The 18,895-nt window shown below is 52.9% G+C and overlaps 1 protein-coding gene across 1 annotated transcript; it reads right to left on the bottom strand.

Annotated features, from left to right (window-relative positions):
- Window positions 1-834: 834 nt before the first annotated feature.
- GPR179 (G protein-coupled receptor 179) lies at window positions 835-17,448 on the bottom strand. Its single transcript, XM_039873677.1, has 11 exons — window positions 16,655-17,448; window positions 15,248-15,356; window positions 13,355-13,442; window positions 12,706-12,941; window positions 11,846-11,914; window positions 11,354-11,463; window positions 10,808-11,046; window positions 10,481-10,619; window positions 9,755-9,860; window positions 9,059-9,205; window positions 835-7,720 (listed from the first exon to the last, which is right to left on the bottom strand). Exons 1-11 carry the CDS (start codon window positions 17,446-17,448, stop codon window positions 2,669-2,671), a joined length of 7,089 nt encoding a protein of 2,362 aa, XP_039729611.1. The 3' UTR covers window positions 835-2,668.
- Window positions 17,449-18,895: the final 1,447 nt, after the last annotated feature.

The raw sequence follows: 18,895 nt of genomic DNA, 5'->3' as shown, positions 1-18,895 counted from the left end.
AGGATAGCTTAACTGCCCTATCTCTAAAGCTACCATCTCAGCAAAGCAGCAAACAGACCAGGCCTCACTGGGAAAAATGGATGTCTTTACAACAGCTGCTGAGTGCTGACTGTGGAGACAAGATGTGTATGCCTAGGGAAGAGGCAGCACCGGCGGGTTAATCCAAAGCAGCCACTCTCATCATCCTACTTAGTTTCAACCCTTTTGGCTTAAAATGTACATCAGTTTGAAGCCCAAGTGAGGTTTGGTCATATCCTATTTGTGTGAGCCCCAGATTAAGGCAAAATGAGATGGGAAGTGCTTTGAACAGGATCTACAGCCATAAGGAGTAAAGGGAGATTATCCAAGTTGAGTAGGAAAGCAGAGAAAAAAAGCACACTTACTGGGCAAATGACACATTGATTTCTCTGAATATATAAAAACAGTGCTTCAAATAAGCTACTTCACCCCACTCCCCTAGATTTGTCTCTGGGGTCTTTAGATAATCCCAAATAGCGGCTAAGCAATAGCTGCCACCAGGGAGCCAGAGGATAAGTGCAATTTTCATTTCCCCTTGGGATCAAATCCAGCTGAGCACATGGCCCAGATGTAAGGGACTGGCTAGAAGGACCAGGCAGAGGCCATCTGCAGTGCCAGCCACTGGCTGAGAATCAACCAGACCACCGAATTCCTGAAGGCTGCAATGTAGTTACCTTGGGCTTTAGTGCCGTCATTGTTTTTCTTTCCTGTTCTTGTTTAAAAACGAAAAAAAAATCACCGTAATAAGCTAGAACCAACTGCCACAGTCAGAAAAAAGCATTAGTATTCTTTATTTTTTTTTCCCCCATGGTTTATTTCCCAACAGTGGATACAGGGACAACATTTTTGTTCCCAACTAGACCAGACTCGATGGGATTGTTCTGAGGTGTGCAGTTAGCAAAATTCGCATTGGCTCAGAAACTATGGGGTTAACTAGCCAGAGCCCAGAGCAAAAACACACTTCAGTTACTTCTCTGAAAGGCCGGGGAAAGGGAACTGGGTAAGTGGCAGGGGTAGATGTGGGAATAAGGGCATTGGTCCCTAAAAAGTGGGTTACTCCATTCCTCCTCCTTTCTGGAAATGGAGCACTTGCTACTTTTTCTGTGACATCCTGTGGCTGCCCAGAGTGTTCACATGCAGACGCATTTTCCCAATGGGTATTTGAGCCCATCGTTTTGTCTTTTTCCTCCCCGTGAATGACATCACTATCTGTCCAGCTAGTAAGTAGGCTTACTCCCATCTGCAGTGCCCCCGCCCAGTTCTGCCATGTGTAGCCTGCCTGCTTCCACTCCCACTCAACTCCTGCTGATCCTGGGACTTCTTTGACCAATGTTTTCCTCCTTCCTCATTTTCCTCTGGTACTATTCATCTAACTCCAGTACTCTGTTATCTAGGATTGCTTAAGTAAGTGTAGCCTGGACTGACTTAAGAGAATAGAGTTGAACTAAGTGAGAGCTAAGAATGAGAGTGAACTCCCTAAGAAAGAAGTCTTTGTACTTACATGATGCCTTTTCCTTGGCCCTTAGGCCTCTAACTTGCCCTGTAGCTCTACTCCTTCTGAGGGTAGTTATACTGTAAACAGGGTCTCCTTTCTTAGGCTTCTTGGGAAGGAGACTGATGTGGGCCTCTTGTTACTGAGCAAGTGATTTGGTCTGGTTCTCGCTTGAGAACTAGAGATTCCTCTGGCTCCAATTGTATTGACAACAGAGATGGACCCTTTGATGTCAGCACTGAAAGGCCAGGAGAAAAACGAGCCAGGGAGATGAACTCAGGAGACTGGCAAAAGATAGGGCAGAAAGAAGGGGAGGCTATCTGAAAAAGCTAGAAAGAGGCATACTCCTTAAAGTAGGAGACAGGATGTCTGGGAGAGAGAACTTGACCTTGGCCAGCAGGGGGAGGATCTAGAGTTATTGCCTTTCCTTCTCTGCTCTGTCTCTGTCTAATGTTACTTTGGATGCCAGATGACATGGATGTAAGAGTGCTTGATTGGCTCTGCTTCAATAGTCAAGCAGGTCAGGTATGAGGATCGATAAACTGGAGATCCAAAGTCAAAATGACAAGGTCTTTAAGGCATTTCAGGTACCTCTTTTGAGCCATTTAAGTTTTTTTCATGATTTATATTTGAACTTGAATTAAGTGGCTTTTTAAGCTTCCTGTGGTGACCTTTATAGCCTTGTATGATCCTCAGTCCATATGTGCCAGTGGCCTGTATGGTTAGTTTCTTCTTGAAAATAATAGTCCTTTGTCGATTTTAGAAAAGAATAGGGTCTCCCTGTGAGAAAATATGGGTGGGGTGCTACTGACTTCATTTCATCCCTAACGTTGGCTTTTCACGTGTCCAGACAGATGGCTTGTGTTGAGTACTCTTGCTGGATGGGAGAATACGTTTGAAGCAGAGGGCCTGGCCTTCGTTCCCTGAAGCAGGAAGAATTGGAAGTAAAGAGAGCATAGGATTTCCTGTTGGGGTCTGAGCTGCATCCTTCTTGTACAATCTGTCTTTGAGAGAATTGACTTCTGGCCTTCTTAGAGAAAAAAGGGACAAGTGTCTTTGACTCAGCTCTTTGGGAACACCTAGGACATGGAAAGGACCTTGGCTCCTGAAAGCCAGCCACCTGATGTTTGACCTAACCCAAGTTCAAACTGGGAGTTATTATTCCCAGTCCCAAGGATAGACAGTTGGAGAGGCGAGTTCTTCATGTGGAACTTTGGAAGTAACTTCTCCTTGGTCTTCGGTTAGGGAAGAAGACTTCTGAGCCTCAGCTTCTTGGAGACTTGGCCCTGGGGCTAAGCTGGTCCTTGGCCCAAGTCCTGAAAGTCCTTGTAATTCTCTGACACCTTCCAGAGTAGAAGTACTGGCTGGCTTGCTCACTTTGGGGCGGGGGCTTTTGCTTTCTGGAAGGGAGCCACCCAAAGGTCTCTGTACTGAAAGGCATGGTGGGTTCTCAGGGGCTGTGGAGAAAAATACTTCTGTCCGAGTTGCTGTTAAAGCCAGGAGGCCAGATTCCTCAGATGGGTCTCCAGTTCCCTCCCAAGGACAGATGTCTGCCATAGTACCCTTTATTTTATTTCCTTCTGGATCTGTGATTTCCCATTGACACAGCTCTGCCATTCTGTTCCCCACACTGCTTGCTCCGTGGGGACTGACTCTGGGTTGGTCAGTGTCTGCAGCCTCTGGCTGGGAGAAGAGCCTTCCCGACCCCGTGCCTTCCCAGGGGCAGACCATCTCCTGCTCTCTGCTGCCTTTTGCTGCTGCTTTTGAAAAGTGTTCTTCAGTCCATCCAGACCCTGCATTTTGAAGGAACAGCTCTCCTTGCCCTTGGAGTTCTCTCTCCACCTGCTCTGGGCCTCCTTCTTCTGCTGCTGCTTGACTCACTTCCCAAGGGCAAATTTCTGCTTTCTTGGCAGAAGGCACTTCTGCTTCCCACGGACACACTTCTGCCACCCTGGCCCCTGTACTGCCTGCTGCCTCAGGACTGCCTTTGCTTCTGTCAGAAGCTTGTGGGGCTGTTTGTGGAGACAGACCTCCACTATCTTGACTCTCCCAGGGACACACAGCCTCCTGCTTCCTTTCTGCTCTCTCTGGCTCTTCCTGAACTGCCATGACTTTGGGCTCTGGTTTTTCTGGGGCTTTCCTCTCCTCTTCTTGATGTTCCCCTTTTTCATCCTGTCTTGACACCCCTTTTTCGGGGATTCTTGTAGTCACCTCCCAGGGACAGATTTCTGCTTTGGCACTGCTGTCAGTTGGATGAGCATCTGGGGCAGGAATGTCCCATGGGCACACCTCAGCGTGCCTGTCCCCAACACTGGCCGGTTTCTGAGAGCTAGCTTTTAGTTGGTCAGGGCACTGACCGTCAGGGTTGGAGGAAGAGCTTGCCGGGGCCGTGTTCTCCCATGGACAGATAGATTGTAGCTGATTGCTTGCTTTTCCCCCATCTTCAGTAGTGACTTCTGCCTTAGAAGATGGAGCTTTTTCCTGGGTTATGTGTTCTTGGACAGAGCCGGTTTGGGGGTCTCGTGTCAGGTCCCCTTTCTCTGCTGCCTCATCACTGACCTCCGAAGAATGCCTCTCTGCTGCTTTGCTTCTTACGCTGCTGGACAAGTCTGAGACCTCAGGGGCCTGAGCATTGGGTTCCCTCAAGTCCTCCCAAGGACAAATAGCTTCTTGCTCTTGACTCAGCTTTGTCTCCCCTTTTGATATGTCTTTTTCCAGGTTGGTGAGTCTCCCCTTTTCTAGAGTTTTCTCCCTCTGCCCTGCTGAATCATCCCCCATCTCTTGTTCCGTTCCCTTCCCAGTAGGTCCTTCATTCACCTTCCAGGGACAGATCTTGGCTTTTTCACTGGTAGACGATTTCTCCATTTCCCAGGGACACACTTCAGCTGGCCTGCACCCCACATGGTCTATTTCCTGTAATCCAGCTTTTGGCCTGTCAGTGTCCACAGTGTCAGGAGGCTGAGAGGAGGCTCCTGGATCCATACCCTCCCAGGGACAGGCCACCTCCCACTCCCGGGCTGGCCTCTCCAAATTCTTTGGAGCAGTAACAGCTATCTCACCAGGTCCAGAATCTGCAGAAGCCTTTCCTGTAACAACTGGCAATTTCCTAATGGCCTCAACTCCCAAATCCCGTTCTTCCCCTGTGCCAGGACTCACCTCCCAGGGACAAATCTCTGCCTTTGCAGCAGGCAGGGTGTCCTCCATGTCCCATGGACAGATTGCGGCAGTTATGCTACCCACACTGCCTGACACCTGGAAACTGGCTTTGGGTCTGTCCGTGTCTTGAGGACCTGGTTGTAGGGGGAAGCTGCCAGGGTCCACACTCTCCCAAGGACAGATTGCTTCCTGCTTTTGGATCTGTCCCTCAGGTTTTTCCCAAGATGTGACATCTTTTATTCCTGATGTTTCAGGCATTTTCTCCTCATCCTTTTGAGAGTCTCCTCCTTGGTGTGCCTGTTCTGATGTCTGGTCCTCTGTTGTTCTTTCATTTATCTCCCAGGGACAGATTTCTGCCTTTACTTCTGGCCTTATGTCTTCCCGTGGACACACTTGAGTGGCTCTGCTCCCTCCGTCGCTGAGGAGCTGGCCACTATGTCTGGATGAGGAATCGTCTACACGTGGGCTAGGGTGCCCAGAGGCTGTGCTTTCCCAGGGACACACTGATTCCTGCCGTAGACTGGGTGTTTGCCCTGCTTTCTCAGTCTGTCCCCCCATCGCTTTTCTGGAAGCTTGCCCTTCTTCCTGGAGAGGTTCTCCACCTGTCTCCTGCCACAGTATTTCCTTTCCCACTACCTCATCACCCAGCTCCCAGGGGCAGATCTCTGCTTTCTGGATAGCAGGAGCCTCTCCTGCCTCCCACGGACACACCTCCGCGAGGCTACCGCTCAAACTCCCCGAGCACTCGGGGCTTCCTGGGGCCTCAGTAGAGATTGCCAAGGGGCCACGGAAATCAGTGCTCTCCCATGAACAAAGAGACTCCAAGTCTCCTCCCAGTTTTTGTTCTTTCCAGAAGGTTGCTTTCTTGGGGATTTTCTGCTTCTCCTGGGGGAGCTTCTTTACCCGTTCCTGGGACAGTTTCTCATTCTCTCCTTCACTTGCCTCCCAGGGACACAGCTCTGCCTTGGCCATGGCAGGTGTACAAGCTTCTGGGCCTGTGACTTCTCGCTGACACTTCACCTCCCTGGCCTCCACACTGCTCCCTGCCTCAGACTTGCTCTTGGTTCTGTCAGAGTCCTGATGGGCTGACTGAGGGGACAGACTCCCAGAATCAGCATTCTCCCAGGGACACACTGCCTCCTGCCCTCTGAGCAGCCTCTCTGACTTTTTCTGAGTAATGGCAACCACATCTTTGGGCTCTGATTCTTCCGGGGCTTTCCCCCTCTCTTGGGAGCCATCTATATCTTGTCCTAATGCCCCCCTCTCAGTGGCTCCTTCACTCACCTCCCAGGGACAGATTTCAGCCTTGTTGCTACTGTCAGGCTGACACGTTTCTGACTCGGCGACTTCCCAGGGGCATACCTCTGCCACCTTGCAGTCAACACTGCCCAGGGGCTGGAGGCCAGCTTTGAGCAATTCCTGCCTCCTTACAGGGGCTTCTTTTGCTCGGTCAGCATTTTTGTCCCCAACTGTGCCTTGCCTGACTTGCCTCAGTGTGATAGGCCCTGTTTTACTTGCTCTCTCAATTTTCCCATTCCCTTGACCTTGGGATGTCCTCCTGCCTCTGTCTTCTTGTTCCCTATTGCCCACCTGGAGCATCCTGCTGGTGTGAGCATTCTGTTGGTTCTGGAGGGACTCCTCATCTTCGCAGGGGGCAAGGGCAGCCTGCTTACTCATCACCTTGCGCCCACCTACCCTGGGGGATCTGGGGCATGCCCCCACACCCTCTCCTGAAACTCTGCCCTTCTCCTTCTCAGAACTTTCTTCCCCGCTCTCCTTCTCTCTGTGTGTGCTCCGAGAACGGGTCAAAGCTTTGATAGCCAGTCCCAGGCTACGCACAGAACTCTGCTGAACAGGGGTCTTGAGGCTATGAGATTTAGAGAAGGCCTTGGGCTTGTCCTCATCCACATTATCAGCTTCCCCCTGGAGACACTTGTCCTCTGCGTTCATCTCATTCTCTCCAGCACCCTTTTTCTCTACTGCAACAGAGAGGGCCCTCCAAAGCCTAGCCCGAGCTGGGGCAGGGGAATGGTTGCCTTGCTCTGGCCCTGAAGGGCCTTCTTGAACCACATTTTCTTTCTTGACTGGCAGTTCTGCATTCTCCCATGGGCAGATAAAGGTGAGTAAGCTAGGGTTTTGGGGGTGTATTGGGATTGGTGCTAGGGTAGGGGCTGGGGCCAGGGGTGGAGCTGGTATGAGAGCTGGAGTCAAGGTGGAGGTAGGAGACAGCATCCTTGGCTCTCCTAGGCAGGCCGCAGACAGGGTCATGATGGGTGTGGAGATCTGGTGCTGGATGGGAGGGTGAGGCAGCTTTCTCACAGCCTCCGCCTGAAGCTTCCCAGAGCTGTCCACGCTGCTGCTTTTGGCAGGGGAAGGCGGGGCTGACAGAGGGGCCCCCCGACCTCGCTCAAGCCTCCGGGAGGATAGCCTCCGAACTGGGCTTGCTAGGGCTGCCTCTGCTTTCTTCCTCTCCTCTCGCTCCTTTGCCTGCCTATAGGTCTCCTCCAGGTAGGCCTGGCTGGCCACAAGCAGAGCCTTTTCCCTGGAGCCGGCCATGACGCTGAGCGACTTCTGCAGGGAGGTGCTCCGGGCTCTGGGGAGCCTCTCTCCCACCGTCAGGTTGTGGGCGCTGGCTGACCTGAAGCCCAGGGCAGGGGGCCCCTCTAATGACTCACGGCTCTCTCCCCGCGGGGCCTTCTTGGCCAGTTTCCTCTTCAGCAGTGAGTCATGGAGAGGCGGCTCTTGCTCCCTGTGGTGGTCGCGGTCATAGGTGCTACGGGACTTGCGCAGGGCCGGTGGCCCCTCTGGTTCCTGGAGGCTGAAGCTGAGGAGCCGGCGGCGAGAGGAGCCGGGCAGGCTGCTGCGGCCCTGGGAACTGGAGTCCCGGGAGTGCTGCCGGGCCAGGGCCTCAGGGAACTCAGCCAGGTACCTCATGAAGGAGCGGCCCAAGCCCTGGCGCAAGCCGCTCCGCTTCTTAGGCAGGTGGGGGTTGTTAGCAGCCATTTCCTTGGTCTTGTGGACCTCTAGCTGGGCGTAGAGCTTCTTTAATTCATCCTAGGTGGAGGGAAGGGCAGGGAAAGCAAAGCTGACATTGAGATGGATGGGCTAAGTTTCTCCATCCTCTGGCTCCACTGTTCTCCCCCTCAGCCCTTATTTAGATCGTTTTCTCTGGGGGATCTCTTTCCCACCAAGCTGTGTCCCTTTCTTGCTTTTAAACCAAAACCTGGTCTTGGAGGAATGGAGAGGTGAATTCCTCCTCTCCATTCCTCCAAGACCAGCGCCAACCTGGTTCCCAGTCGGACCCACTCAACCTTGAGGAGGCAGCGTGCAGTCCCTTCTCTGGAGCACTGTGGTCAGATGGAAAATCACCAGTTTGGGGGACAAGAAATGGGTTCGAGGCTGCAGACCCATCGTGTGCCTTGAGGCTATTTTCTTGACCTTCTGGGTCTCTGCTTCTCTAAAATAATGATATCCGGCTGCCTAGTATTAGCTTCCTTAAGAGGATTATATGAGATTGATGGGACTAGTGAACACGGAAAGTGCCGTATTCAGGCGTAAATAATGGAATGATTTATGTGTTGGAGTTCTCCCAGAGCCAGCATAGAGAGAGACTGGCTGCTACTCTACAAAGTGGAGGGCCAGGGGTGATGTGGCTGTGGCAGTGGCCTTCACAGTCTCTGGCCCCCCTGCTGGATTGGGGTCTCAGTTCAGCCTATATCCAGGGGGCAGGAGGCAGGGCAGGCAGAGCTCAGAGGGTGGAGGAGGACACCAGGGCGAAAAAGAGGCAGAGGTAGTTGGGACAAGGAAGGAACTGGGAGATGTAAACGAGTCAGGTGTGGAAATAGGCCCCAGTGCAAGGGGAGGGGATGGACAAAATGGCTTCCTGGGGTTGTTCCTACACTGAGTTTTATGAAACTGGGTTTAGACTGCCAGGTCTCCTAATTTACTACCCACTGAGCCTCTCATTAGGGTTCCCGAGAAAGGGGATCCTGGTGTGGAAACCCCTGGTAGCCACTCACTGCCTTAACTGCTGAGCCCCAACTGGTCCTAGTGTCACCAACTGTCCCAGTATGCTGGGGACTCAGGGGCTTCTTAGTCCGCCCCTTGTGATGCCCCTGCTGTGTAGAAGTGAAGAACATGGTGGGGATTAGAGCTCTATTCATGGCTCTGCCTCTAACTTGCCAAGTGCCCTGGGCCTCAGGGCTCTGGGTTCTGGGACTTTTGGGGTCTGGGTTCTGGGACTTTTGGTGGTGAGTGGCCTCCTTTGAACAGCTTAGGGCAGTGATGGAGAAGGGAGGGAGGCAAGAAGAGAGGGAAAGCCAGGGGCAGGGCATCAGTGCTCCCTGTTCCAGAAAGCTAGCGCCAGAAGGAGGTGGGGAGGGCATCACATACCCGAATGTCTCCAGTGTCCAGACTGCGCTCGCTCCAGGCTGAAGCGATGCTGCTGTCAAAGTAGGAGCCTGAGCGCTGCAGGTCCAGCTCGTCCTCATACACTTCATCTACCATCTCCTCTCGAGGAGGAGCCCCCGGCTTCCAGAACTGGCCAGGAAAATGGGTATTATTGGGAAAAAGACTCACCTTGGCTCACTATTTATACCTCTTCCACCTGCCCCATGGAATATGTTTTTACTTCATTAATGTTCACCCCCTCTTATGATTCAGAATTCAGGGGTCTGAAGAGTTTTGCTTGTTTTCATCCTTCCTGACCTTCTCTAGCTCAGAGACCACTGGGTCTCAACCTCCTGCTCCCACAATTCTTAGCTATGTTCTTCAGCTCCCCCACCTCTCCCGCTGTAACTGCTTCTGTATTGATTTTCAGAGTTCGCCAACCCTCAAACTGTGTTACAAGGACCCTTCCAGCCCTAGTTCTTACTTCCCTTGTCCAGGGATTGGAGGCAGAGAGATAGTAGCTTCCTTGAGTAGGGCCCTGATGATCAGCACCCACTCACCCCCGAGGTATCATCCTCACCCCGACTCAGAGGGGGCGTTACAGCAGCAGCAGCAGCAGATCCACAGTGCTCCTTACAAAGGAGCGGGGGACGGTGGGCAGGGGGTGCTGCCTTACATCCAGGACAGGGAAGATCTCACCTTAGGGATGAAGATCAGAGCCAGGGTGGTGCTGACTGTGCTGTGGGTGTGGAAGAAGAAGAGGAGGAGGGTCCAGTCCGGGTGCAGAGAAGGAACCAGCAAAAACCTGAGAGTGTGGTGGGAGGGGGTCCTTAGCTGTGGGCAGCCGTGGCCTCTTCCCTCTCACATGTCTCACTAGCTCTCTTCCCCAGCCCCAGCCCTGACCTCCATGGAGGTGCTGGGTCGGGTGAAGAGGGTATTCTTTTTCCTTCCTGCCCTCTCTAAGATGTAGGTACTACCTCAGGGCTCAGGTTAACTTCCACCTCTGAGAAGCCCTCCCAGACTACTCCAGCTTGCCTTCTCTGGCTGCCTATAGCACAGACTCATGCTTCACGGCTCTGTTATGGACTGTCCTGTGGATGGATTCTGTCTCCGCCACAGGGCCAGGTCCTCATGGACACATAGCAGGCATGCTGCTGGGATAGCTGAGGTGTGAGGAGGAATAAGTCAGGGAGAGCCGAGCATGGATGGGATGGAGCTTCCTCTCCTTGTGTGTTGGGTGAGATATGGGGTACAGAAAGGTATCTGTGGGAGTAGTGAGAGAGCCACAGGTGGGCGGCCTTCCTCACCTCACTGAGGCACAGCAGTGTTGTATGAATGGCTGTGGGATGAGGGTTCCCTCATCTGGGAGAGGTGAGGAGTGGTGTTAGGGGGGAATGAGTGGTGGGTGGGCGGGCCCATCCTCACCTGGCTGCATGGAAGGCAGCGGAGAGCAGCAGCTCATTGTGTAGGGCGATGCCCATGTAGCGCGGCTCGTGGAAAGCCGAGGGCACAGCTCGGGTGGCGTAGCAGAGGAAGCTGCCCCAGAACAGGAGCAGCATCTCCGCTGTGGGGAAGCAGGGAGGGACAGAGCCGGCACCACTTCAGCAGCCAGGCCGCCCCTTTCTCAGTAGGGCTTGCTGTGGGGAGCACGGGCCAGGGGTCTGGGTACAAGGCAGGGGGAACAGGACCAGGGGACCATGGTGGGGCAGAGCCCGGGGCCAAGATGAGACGGCTCAGGCAGAAGCAACTCACCCACAACCATGATATAGTCCCAGCGGTCATGGTGGCAGAGGTAGAAGTGGCGGCCCGTGGGAGTGTGGCCTCGGATCACCAGGGGCGTGTGTAGGATGCCTCGCTCCAGGACCCCTACCGTCCACACAGCCAGGAAGCCCAGCACTAGCAGCAGAAGCATCCCCAGACGCCGCAGCAGCCGCCCACTGCTCAGGTGGGGGCCCCGCTGCGCCGTTCGAGACAGAAACAGCTGGAGCACTCTACAGGAGTGAGGATGGTGGGTCGGGGGTGAGGGGGAGATCCAAGGAGAGGGAGCCAGTGCTCTGTCCTCTGTCCATCACTCCCCCTCCTCCACACATACCTGTCCTCCCGTCCCTTCCATGGTTCGCTACCTCCTCACTCCCAGAAAAGTTATGTTTGGAGGAGAAGACTATAGTGATGGGGCAGGCCTTGGGGGCACAGGGGAGTGGAGCTGTAAGAATCTGACTGTGAAGAACTCCATTCCACCAATCAGTCGGGGTGCCTGGGAGTGAGCAACGTGACAGCAAGGTCTGCCCCAGCCCCTACCTATAAAGCTTGAGTATAATGGTGCCATAGACAATAGCAAAACCCATCAGCCGGACCCAGCGGAGAGCGATGCAGCGGAATATGCTGGGCTTGAAGTACAGGATGAAGACCTGGTGGAGAGGAGGCAAAAATAGCTGTTCTCCACTGTACTTCCACTATGCACCAGGCCTATGCTAAGCACATTGCCGATCCTCCTAACAGCCTCGCAATAGAGGCATCATCACCTCCATTCTGCAAAGGAGCAGCTTAAGTACCAGAGAAGTTAAGTAACTTATCCTAAGTAACACGGTGGGTCATAGAGCTCCTGGACTGTTTGGCTCCAGACCTCACTAGGTAAGCCTGCCATTTGTGGATCTCAGTAGGGGGATTCAGAAGTCTCTGAATCCCCCCAAGAGGGCAGAGAGGAAGAAGCATTCTGGGGTTTGGAGGGTGTTAGGTTGGGACTGTGGGGATCCTGGGAGGTGGGGAATCAGCCTCTGGCCACAAACTCACAGGGAAGTAGAGCAGAAGGGATCCAAAAAGGATGGTTTCTAGCAGAACAACTCCAGATGCCCGGATCCTCTGTGAACCCAGGAATGAGAGAGGTGTGTTAGTAGGGTGGTGGGAAGACAGAGCATGGACAATGATGTGGAAAGGTCTCAGGCCTGTTTTAGGGGTCACTCGATGGTCCTGGGCTAAGGCTATACCCCATCCCACCAAAGGCTCTTAGTTCCACTGGCACTAAGCCCAGCTAAGGCCCAGGTTTCACACAGCCCCTGCCACCCTAGCCCCATTCCCCTCTCAACTCCAGCCTGGGCCTTGCTGCAGACCTGGGCTCAGATCAGAGGCTGTTGGAGCTAGAAAGGACCTCATGTGTTCTTCCAAGCTTTGGATCAGACTGCTGCCTGGTCTAGATATCCCCTTCTCTGCTTGGTAACTACCCAGTTGAACTTTAAGCCTCACTCAAAATTCATAGAAAGTCTTTCCCATGCCAGCCCAGGGAGGACAAGTGGGTCCTTCCCCTGAACTGCCACAGAAACTGACATATACCTCCATCCTTGCCCCTGTCTTGCCATACTGTCATTTTCTTTACATGTCTGCTTCTTCCATTCTCCTGGGAATCCAGATCACTTCCCCTAGTACCTACTTATTGTTTTGAATCAAGTCCAATACCTTTATTTTACAGATGAGGAAACAGGTCTAAGGTGGTGAGGCCACTTGCCTAATGTCACATAGCAAGTTAGGTTAAGAATCAAGACCAGAACCTATTTCTCTCAAATTCTAGTCTTAGGTAGCCTTGGTCTCCAGTTGATGCTAGGGACTCAAGATGGATAGGACATGTGTACAGGAGGGAGATGTGGGGCCTTCTTTGCCTTGCTCTGGCGGCAGCGGTAGGAGACCAGCATGCTCAGGAAGACGGCCAACATGCAGCAGGCCTGGCAGGCCATCACTGCTGCCCGCAGTGCTGGGGCCTCCTCTACCAGGCAGGGTGTGGCATCCATGCAGCTGGTACAGCCCTCAGCACATGGTTGGCACCGCAGAAGTCTCCCAGAGCTGCCTTGTGGGGATCCAAATTGCCTGGTAGGCTGGGCAGCACTCTCCTCCAACCCTATAAAGAACAAGATGGGTGAAGGGAGAGAGGGATGGATGGGGCATCCTGAGATCCCAGCCTTCTCTCACCATAGCCTTCTCCCTGCCCTCTTTTGATGGCCCCTAGGATAGGGTCAGGAGGGGAGGAATGAGGAAATAGGTACTCCCAGGGGAGGCCAGGGTAACAGGAAGAGGAGATGCCAGGCCAGGGCTCATTGCAAGGTCAACTTATAGCAGATTGGCATGTTATGGGCTCGAAAGGCACAGACACACCCAAACAGGATTCTGCCTGCCTTTTCTACTTCTCTCAACCTTCTGCCCATGCTGACAAGTTTCTTCTCAATATCTCACCCCAGCCTGCCTTCCCCAGATGCTCCCTCCAACCAGCCCAACCTGTAAAAAGCCTGCCTGGCCCTCACCACAGTTACATACATCCAGAGCGGCTTTCCCCGTAGAAGCCAGGTCGGCAGTGACAGAGGTAGCGGCCAAGGACAAAGCCCTGACTCTCCAGAGGGACGCACTGTGGGAATGACAAACACAATAGGTATTTATATGGGCTTTCCCTCCCGGAAGGAGATGGCGGGTCCATCTATCTTCCTATCCTCGGCATCTGGGTCCAAACTAGGGAACCTCACCAGAAGTCCTCCCTAATCCTAGGGAAGCTTTCTTTCCATAGAAACCCTACTCTACCCGCACCCCACTGCCTCTCTTCTCAAAGAGACCCCCAAAGAAAGAGTATAGGGATCGATCACCCTTTTATTCAGACCGTCAGTGATAGGTGCCTCAGGTCCCATTTCCTAGTGCCCAGCTGTTGCCAGAGCGAGGTGCTGGGGGGCGGGAGGTGGGGGGATGGAAGTAGAGAGAACTTTGAGCCCAGCCACACCTTCTCAGAGGTCTGTATCCTGCCTCAAAGGGTCCTCATTGGCCTCCCTCTTTGGCACAAAAGTGGTTGAAAGGGCTCCAATGAAGGAGCGGCTTCCTCTGTCAGAGGCCATCTGACTTCAGCATAGGACTGCTCTCCCCAGCCCTAATGCCAGGCTAATGCCAGGCTGATGGGATGCCAAGGCCAGCTCTTTATTCCATCTCCACCCATTAATGTTTACCCAGCAGGGGACAGAGCAGATCTCAGAGCCAGGTGGGGAAGATGAGCACGTGGATGAGCTGTAAGAAGTGGCTAGGAACAGACAGCATGGGGCAAAGGAATGGTTGAACTGTAGGAAGTTTCATATCCAGCCCGATTTCACCTAGAAAGCTTAGAGGGTAGTGCCTCTGAAATCATAGCCCAGCTTCCTCTTTTGCCCAGACCACTGGAACATGCTCTGCTCCTGCCATAATCTGCACAATCAGACAAATGCCTGCCTAGAGATGTGAATATGGCTGGGTTTTGAAGTGCACTAGCAATGAGAGCCCATCTCCATCCCTGGACTTGTAGCTCCAAATACATGTTCCCTGAAGAGCAGCAAATGCCCAAACCCACCCGCTACAGGGCTCCCTTTGGCTTTGGTTCAGCTCAGGAACAATCATGAAGCCAGTGTAACCGTGGAGCAGATTCGTTCACTGGCCAGTCCTGGGCTTGCAGGATTACCAGCCATTGCTTTCCATTACCCATATTCTTTTGCGTCCGTGGCTTTGATTCCTCCAGCCTCTGGCCTGGGTTCCATCACCTATACCAGTCCCAGAGTTCTTCAAGATCCTAGAGTGCTCCCATACCCCAACCAGCAATTCTACTTATTTCAAAAGACAATAACTGAGCATTCTTTGTGAGCCAGAAGGAGCCTGGAGCTCTGTTGATATATGACAATGAGGTCCAGGAGAAGGGAAGGGGATGATTAATAGAGGGTCAGGAGATGGTCCTGAGGAGGGATCCTAGAGCACCAAGTACCAGAGGGAGAGCAGATAGGGAGGCACACTGAGCTTTCAAAAAATCAAGGTTGATCCCATCTGATCTTGGAAGCTAAGCAGGGTTGGGCCTAGTTAGTGGATGGGAGACCACCTAGGTGCTGTAGGCGTAAAAAATAAAAAAATAAGAGATTGTAAGCTGACAAGGTCCTTGCAATCTGTGAGGTCAACCAAGGGTTGCCTCGCCTAAAATATAAAATAAAACAAAAAAACAAGGATGGCTGTCTTGGGCACGGGGTAGGGGTAGGCTGTAAGTGTCCTCACTTTTAGAAAGCCTGGTAGCTCATCTTTATCTCATCACTAGGAACTCCCTTGAATCCCTGAGAGGCTGGTGTGCCTTTGTCAGCTTCTCCTGGGAGCTGGGTGGTGGCAGTGATGGGAAAGAGGAAGGGAGGCAGGTCCATATGCCCCGCTTCTTATCCTTACCTGGGTGCTGTTGAGATCACACAGGTGCGTGTTAGAGTACCAGCCTGGGCCACTGGCACACTGATTGATGTCCACGCTCTGAAGATCTACATCCATCCGCACCTGCCCCCTAGGGCAGTGAATTGGCAGTTAGGGGCACAGAGAAGGATGCCAAGGTGAATAGTGTCCTTGGGCCCCAGACTATGGGCAATGCCAGCTATGCAAACTTTAGCACAGTGGCTGCAGTATGTGGAGAGAGGGCACACATGCATTCCATTTCACCAGTGCTACTAACCTTCACTGTCTCCGTGGGCAATAACCCCTCTCCCCCTAGGTTGATGCCCCCCACTCCATCCTCAGCTTTTCAACATCCTAGCATTTCCTGGTTTCTGTCAATGAGTAGAGGGAGGGGGAGTGTCAAGACATGTGGGAGCTGGGGCTCTGATGATCTGTCTGAAAGGGATTTTCACACTTCCCCACTGCATACACACATACACACACGCACAGAGCTCAACTATTAACCACATCTCGCTTGGCCCAAATCAAGTCTGAATTGATCATAGCAAAGGAGATATGGAATGGAGGAGCCCAGAATTAGGTCTACCTGGCCCAAGGGCTCCCAATCCCTCCCTGCTCTGACTGAGTGCGGAGAGAGCTGGAAGGGAGCCGGGCTTTTGCGTGAGCTCAGGAACCCTGCTGGGGACAATGAAAGGAGACACGTAGCTGAAAAAACAATGTTGATTTTGAATGTCTTTGAAGTACTATGCCCATTTTCTGCCTCTTCCCACCACACTCCCAGTCACCTCTTTACTTGGGTTGAGGGGGCTCAGTTATTTGAGGAGTATTATAGGATCCTGGATCAGAACAGGCAGGACAGTGGAATCTGCTTGATGTAAGAATATAGCCATTGGGAGTGACCCTGAGGACCTGGCCAACTCCTAGACAGGAAGGACAATGGTTCTTAGCAACCCCCCACCCCAAAGAATTTTCCTTCCCTTGAAGAAGCCTCCTTTTACACATCTGGGTTGCTAGAGAGCTGTGGGTTTAAGTCCTGGAATGCCACCTGGCTCCTCCCAGGCGCCTGGTGCATGGATTGTCACTGTCATCCACACCAACTCCTCTCCTGCCTTTTCTACCCACTACTCAGAGCTGGGGGCCAAGACCTATGCCTGGATATACCCACACATCTGTACACACACATATGTGTATACCTACGTATAAATGGACTGATTCATACACAGTTTGTACACTCACATTTGTATGTGTTAACACATAGTTACAGATTCCCAGAGTCAACTGCAAATACACACATCTGAGCCCCCCAGACATACATGTGCATGCCAAATGGCCCATGCACAGCTAGCTAGACTTAGGCCCCTCACCCCCACATACCCACAAATGCATCCAATCCTGCACCAACCCACTTACCTGACCTCTGGGCTGAGGTCTGGCTTGAGTCCATAGAAAGTGGCTGAGAGTGTGATAAGCCAGCCAGGACGGAGCCGTCCCTCCTGGCATTCCAGGAAGGGAGAAGACAGTCTCACATGCTGCATGTCCCCCACATATCCATCCCCCCGTGGCCACTTGGGGCTTCCAAGGCTTCCTAGGTCATTGGTCAGCACCCTTTTCTTCAGTGCAGGGGTGTCAAGGGTCCCAGCTGGGCTGTCATCCTGCACCCTATTCCCAGACAAGTCCTGAAGGATGGTCTCCTTCCCCATCCGGGTAGCCTGTAGGGCCAGCTGCAGGTGGCTGGCTCCTGGTGGAGGGTTAAAGGTCAGCAAAGCCCGGTGTGCCCGTGGGTCCCCCTCAGCCACGCTTCGGACCAGAGCCTGGTACCACTCCACATCCTCCTCCACACTGGACTCACGGATGTCGTTGGCTTGTAGCAGCATGTTGAGGAAATTGGCGGCCTGGGTGAGGGTGCCCGCTGCCCTCCGTAGGATTGGGGGGAGCCCTGGTCTGGCTCCTGCCCCCTGAGCTTCATAGTGCTCACTGCAATTAGCCTCCAACAGCTGTTGGGCATCTCCAGAGTAAAGAAAAGCCAGGGCTGCTTCAGCACCCTCTGGGGGCACCCACATGGGTACAGACCCTGGCTTGACTTGAGAGGACAGCGGGGGCAGAGAGCGGAAGGGCCGTGGACCCCGCAGAGCCCAGCCACAGAGGAAATAGCAGCCCAGCAGCCCCCACACAAGAGGGGGCATGACCTCTGCCCTGGTGCCCATTTTTGGGGCAGCTCTCAGAGACCCTGGGGTCCAGGCTGCCTGGGGGATTTGGTGGCTCAGGAGAATGCAGGCAAAGTCTGGCTGCAGTCTGGGCCTGCCTGCCTCCCCGCCTCCTACCCTTGCTTTCTCTCTTTCTTTCTCTATCTCTCAGCTCCTGCTCTTGCTTGTTTTTTCTTCTCTCTAACGTCATCAGCTGGCTTCTGGATGTAGGCGTGAGGGCTCTGCCCCCTCCTCTCTCAGTGTGACCCCCCATCGCAAACCCTCTTAATCCTGGCACACCACTCTTCCCTCCCCCTCTCATCCAATATCTAGGCTCCCTCCCCCCATTCTCCACGCTACATCTGCTCCAGAGAGAGGGGAGAAGAGAGGAAGGGACCAGGCTCATTCTCATTCTCTCTCTCTCTCCTCTCTCTTCTCTCTACTCTCTCTCTCTCTCTCTCTCTCTACCACTTACCACTCTCCCTCCCTTCCTTCCTCCCTCCTTCTGCCCTTTGCTCCATTAGGAGAAATTGGCAAATCCAGGATGGGGCGCCATAGCAACCACAGATGAGCCCATGCCCCTCTCTCCACCCCTCTGCTCCACTTAGCCTCCTGGCAGCAATTGTGATGGGCATGATAAAGGGCCAAGCTGCATCTCCTGGCAATCTGCTCTGGCTGCCTGTACACCCCTGAAACTGTGCTGCCGAACTGGAATTTGAGATCGGGGATGGGAGAGAGAGCTCAATATAATCATAATCAATCTTAGTACAGACTGTGGCAGTTCATAAAGTGTTTTTCATGTGCATTATCTCAATGAATCTCCCCCATAACTACATATGGTAAATATTTCTATCCCTATTTCATAGGTGCAGACACCCAGGCTCAGAGATCACTCAAGATCATTAAGCTACTCACTCTGAGTGGAGACTTAAACCCAGAGCTCTGACTCCCCTACACTGCCCCACAAACCACCATTAGCCTGTTATTCAATCTCAGAGACTTTAATCAAGTTTTATTACAGAGGAGAGAATCAATCCCAGAGAGACAAAGGGACTTCTCTAGTACCACACTGTTGTTCATGACAGAGGGGGAGCCTCCATCAGGTTTCCACCTCCCCACCCAGAAGATACCTCTTCTCACACCACAAGGTTAGTTAGCAACCACAGGCAATGGGGTGGGGGGAGGATGGGGGCAAGGAGAAGAGAGTGAACAAAGTTTTGCCTCCATTTTTTCATCCTTATTTTATCATCCTAAGCTCTGTCTTCTTTTCTTCATGAAAACTGCCTAACCTCTCTTGTTCTTCCCCATTTTCTTACTGCTCACACCCTTCCCTCTGTTGGACATGACTACTTGGGGCCCAGAGTTAGTACTATCTAAAGCGGCCTCCCTGGATCAGAAGGGTGTGGACTTTTGCAGGTAGGCACAAAGCAAAGCCTCTGCCTTCCTCTCCCTCCCTTTTCCACGCCTT

This window comes from Pteropus medius, unplaced genomic scaffold, assembly GCF_902729225.1.
Source record: "Pteropus medius unplaced genomic scaffold, Ma_sr-lr_union100, whole genome shotgun sequence".
NCBI lineage: Eukaryota > Metazoa > Chordata > Mammalia > Chiroptera > Pteropodidae > Pteropus > Pteropus medius.
This window is presented reverse-complemented; position numbering and strand designations above follow the sequence as displayed.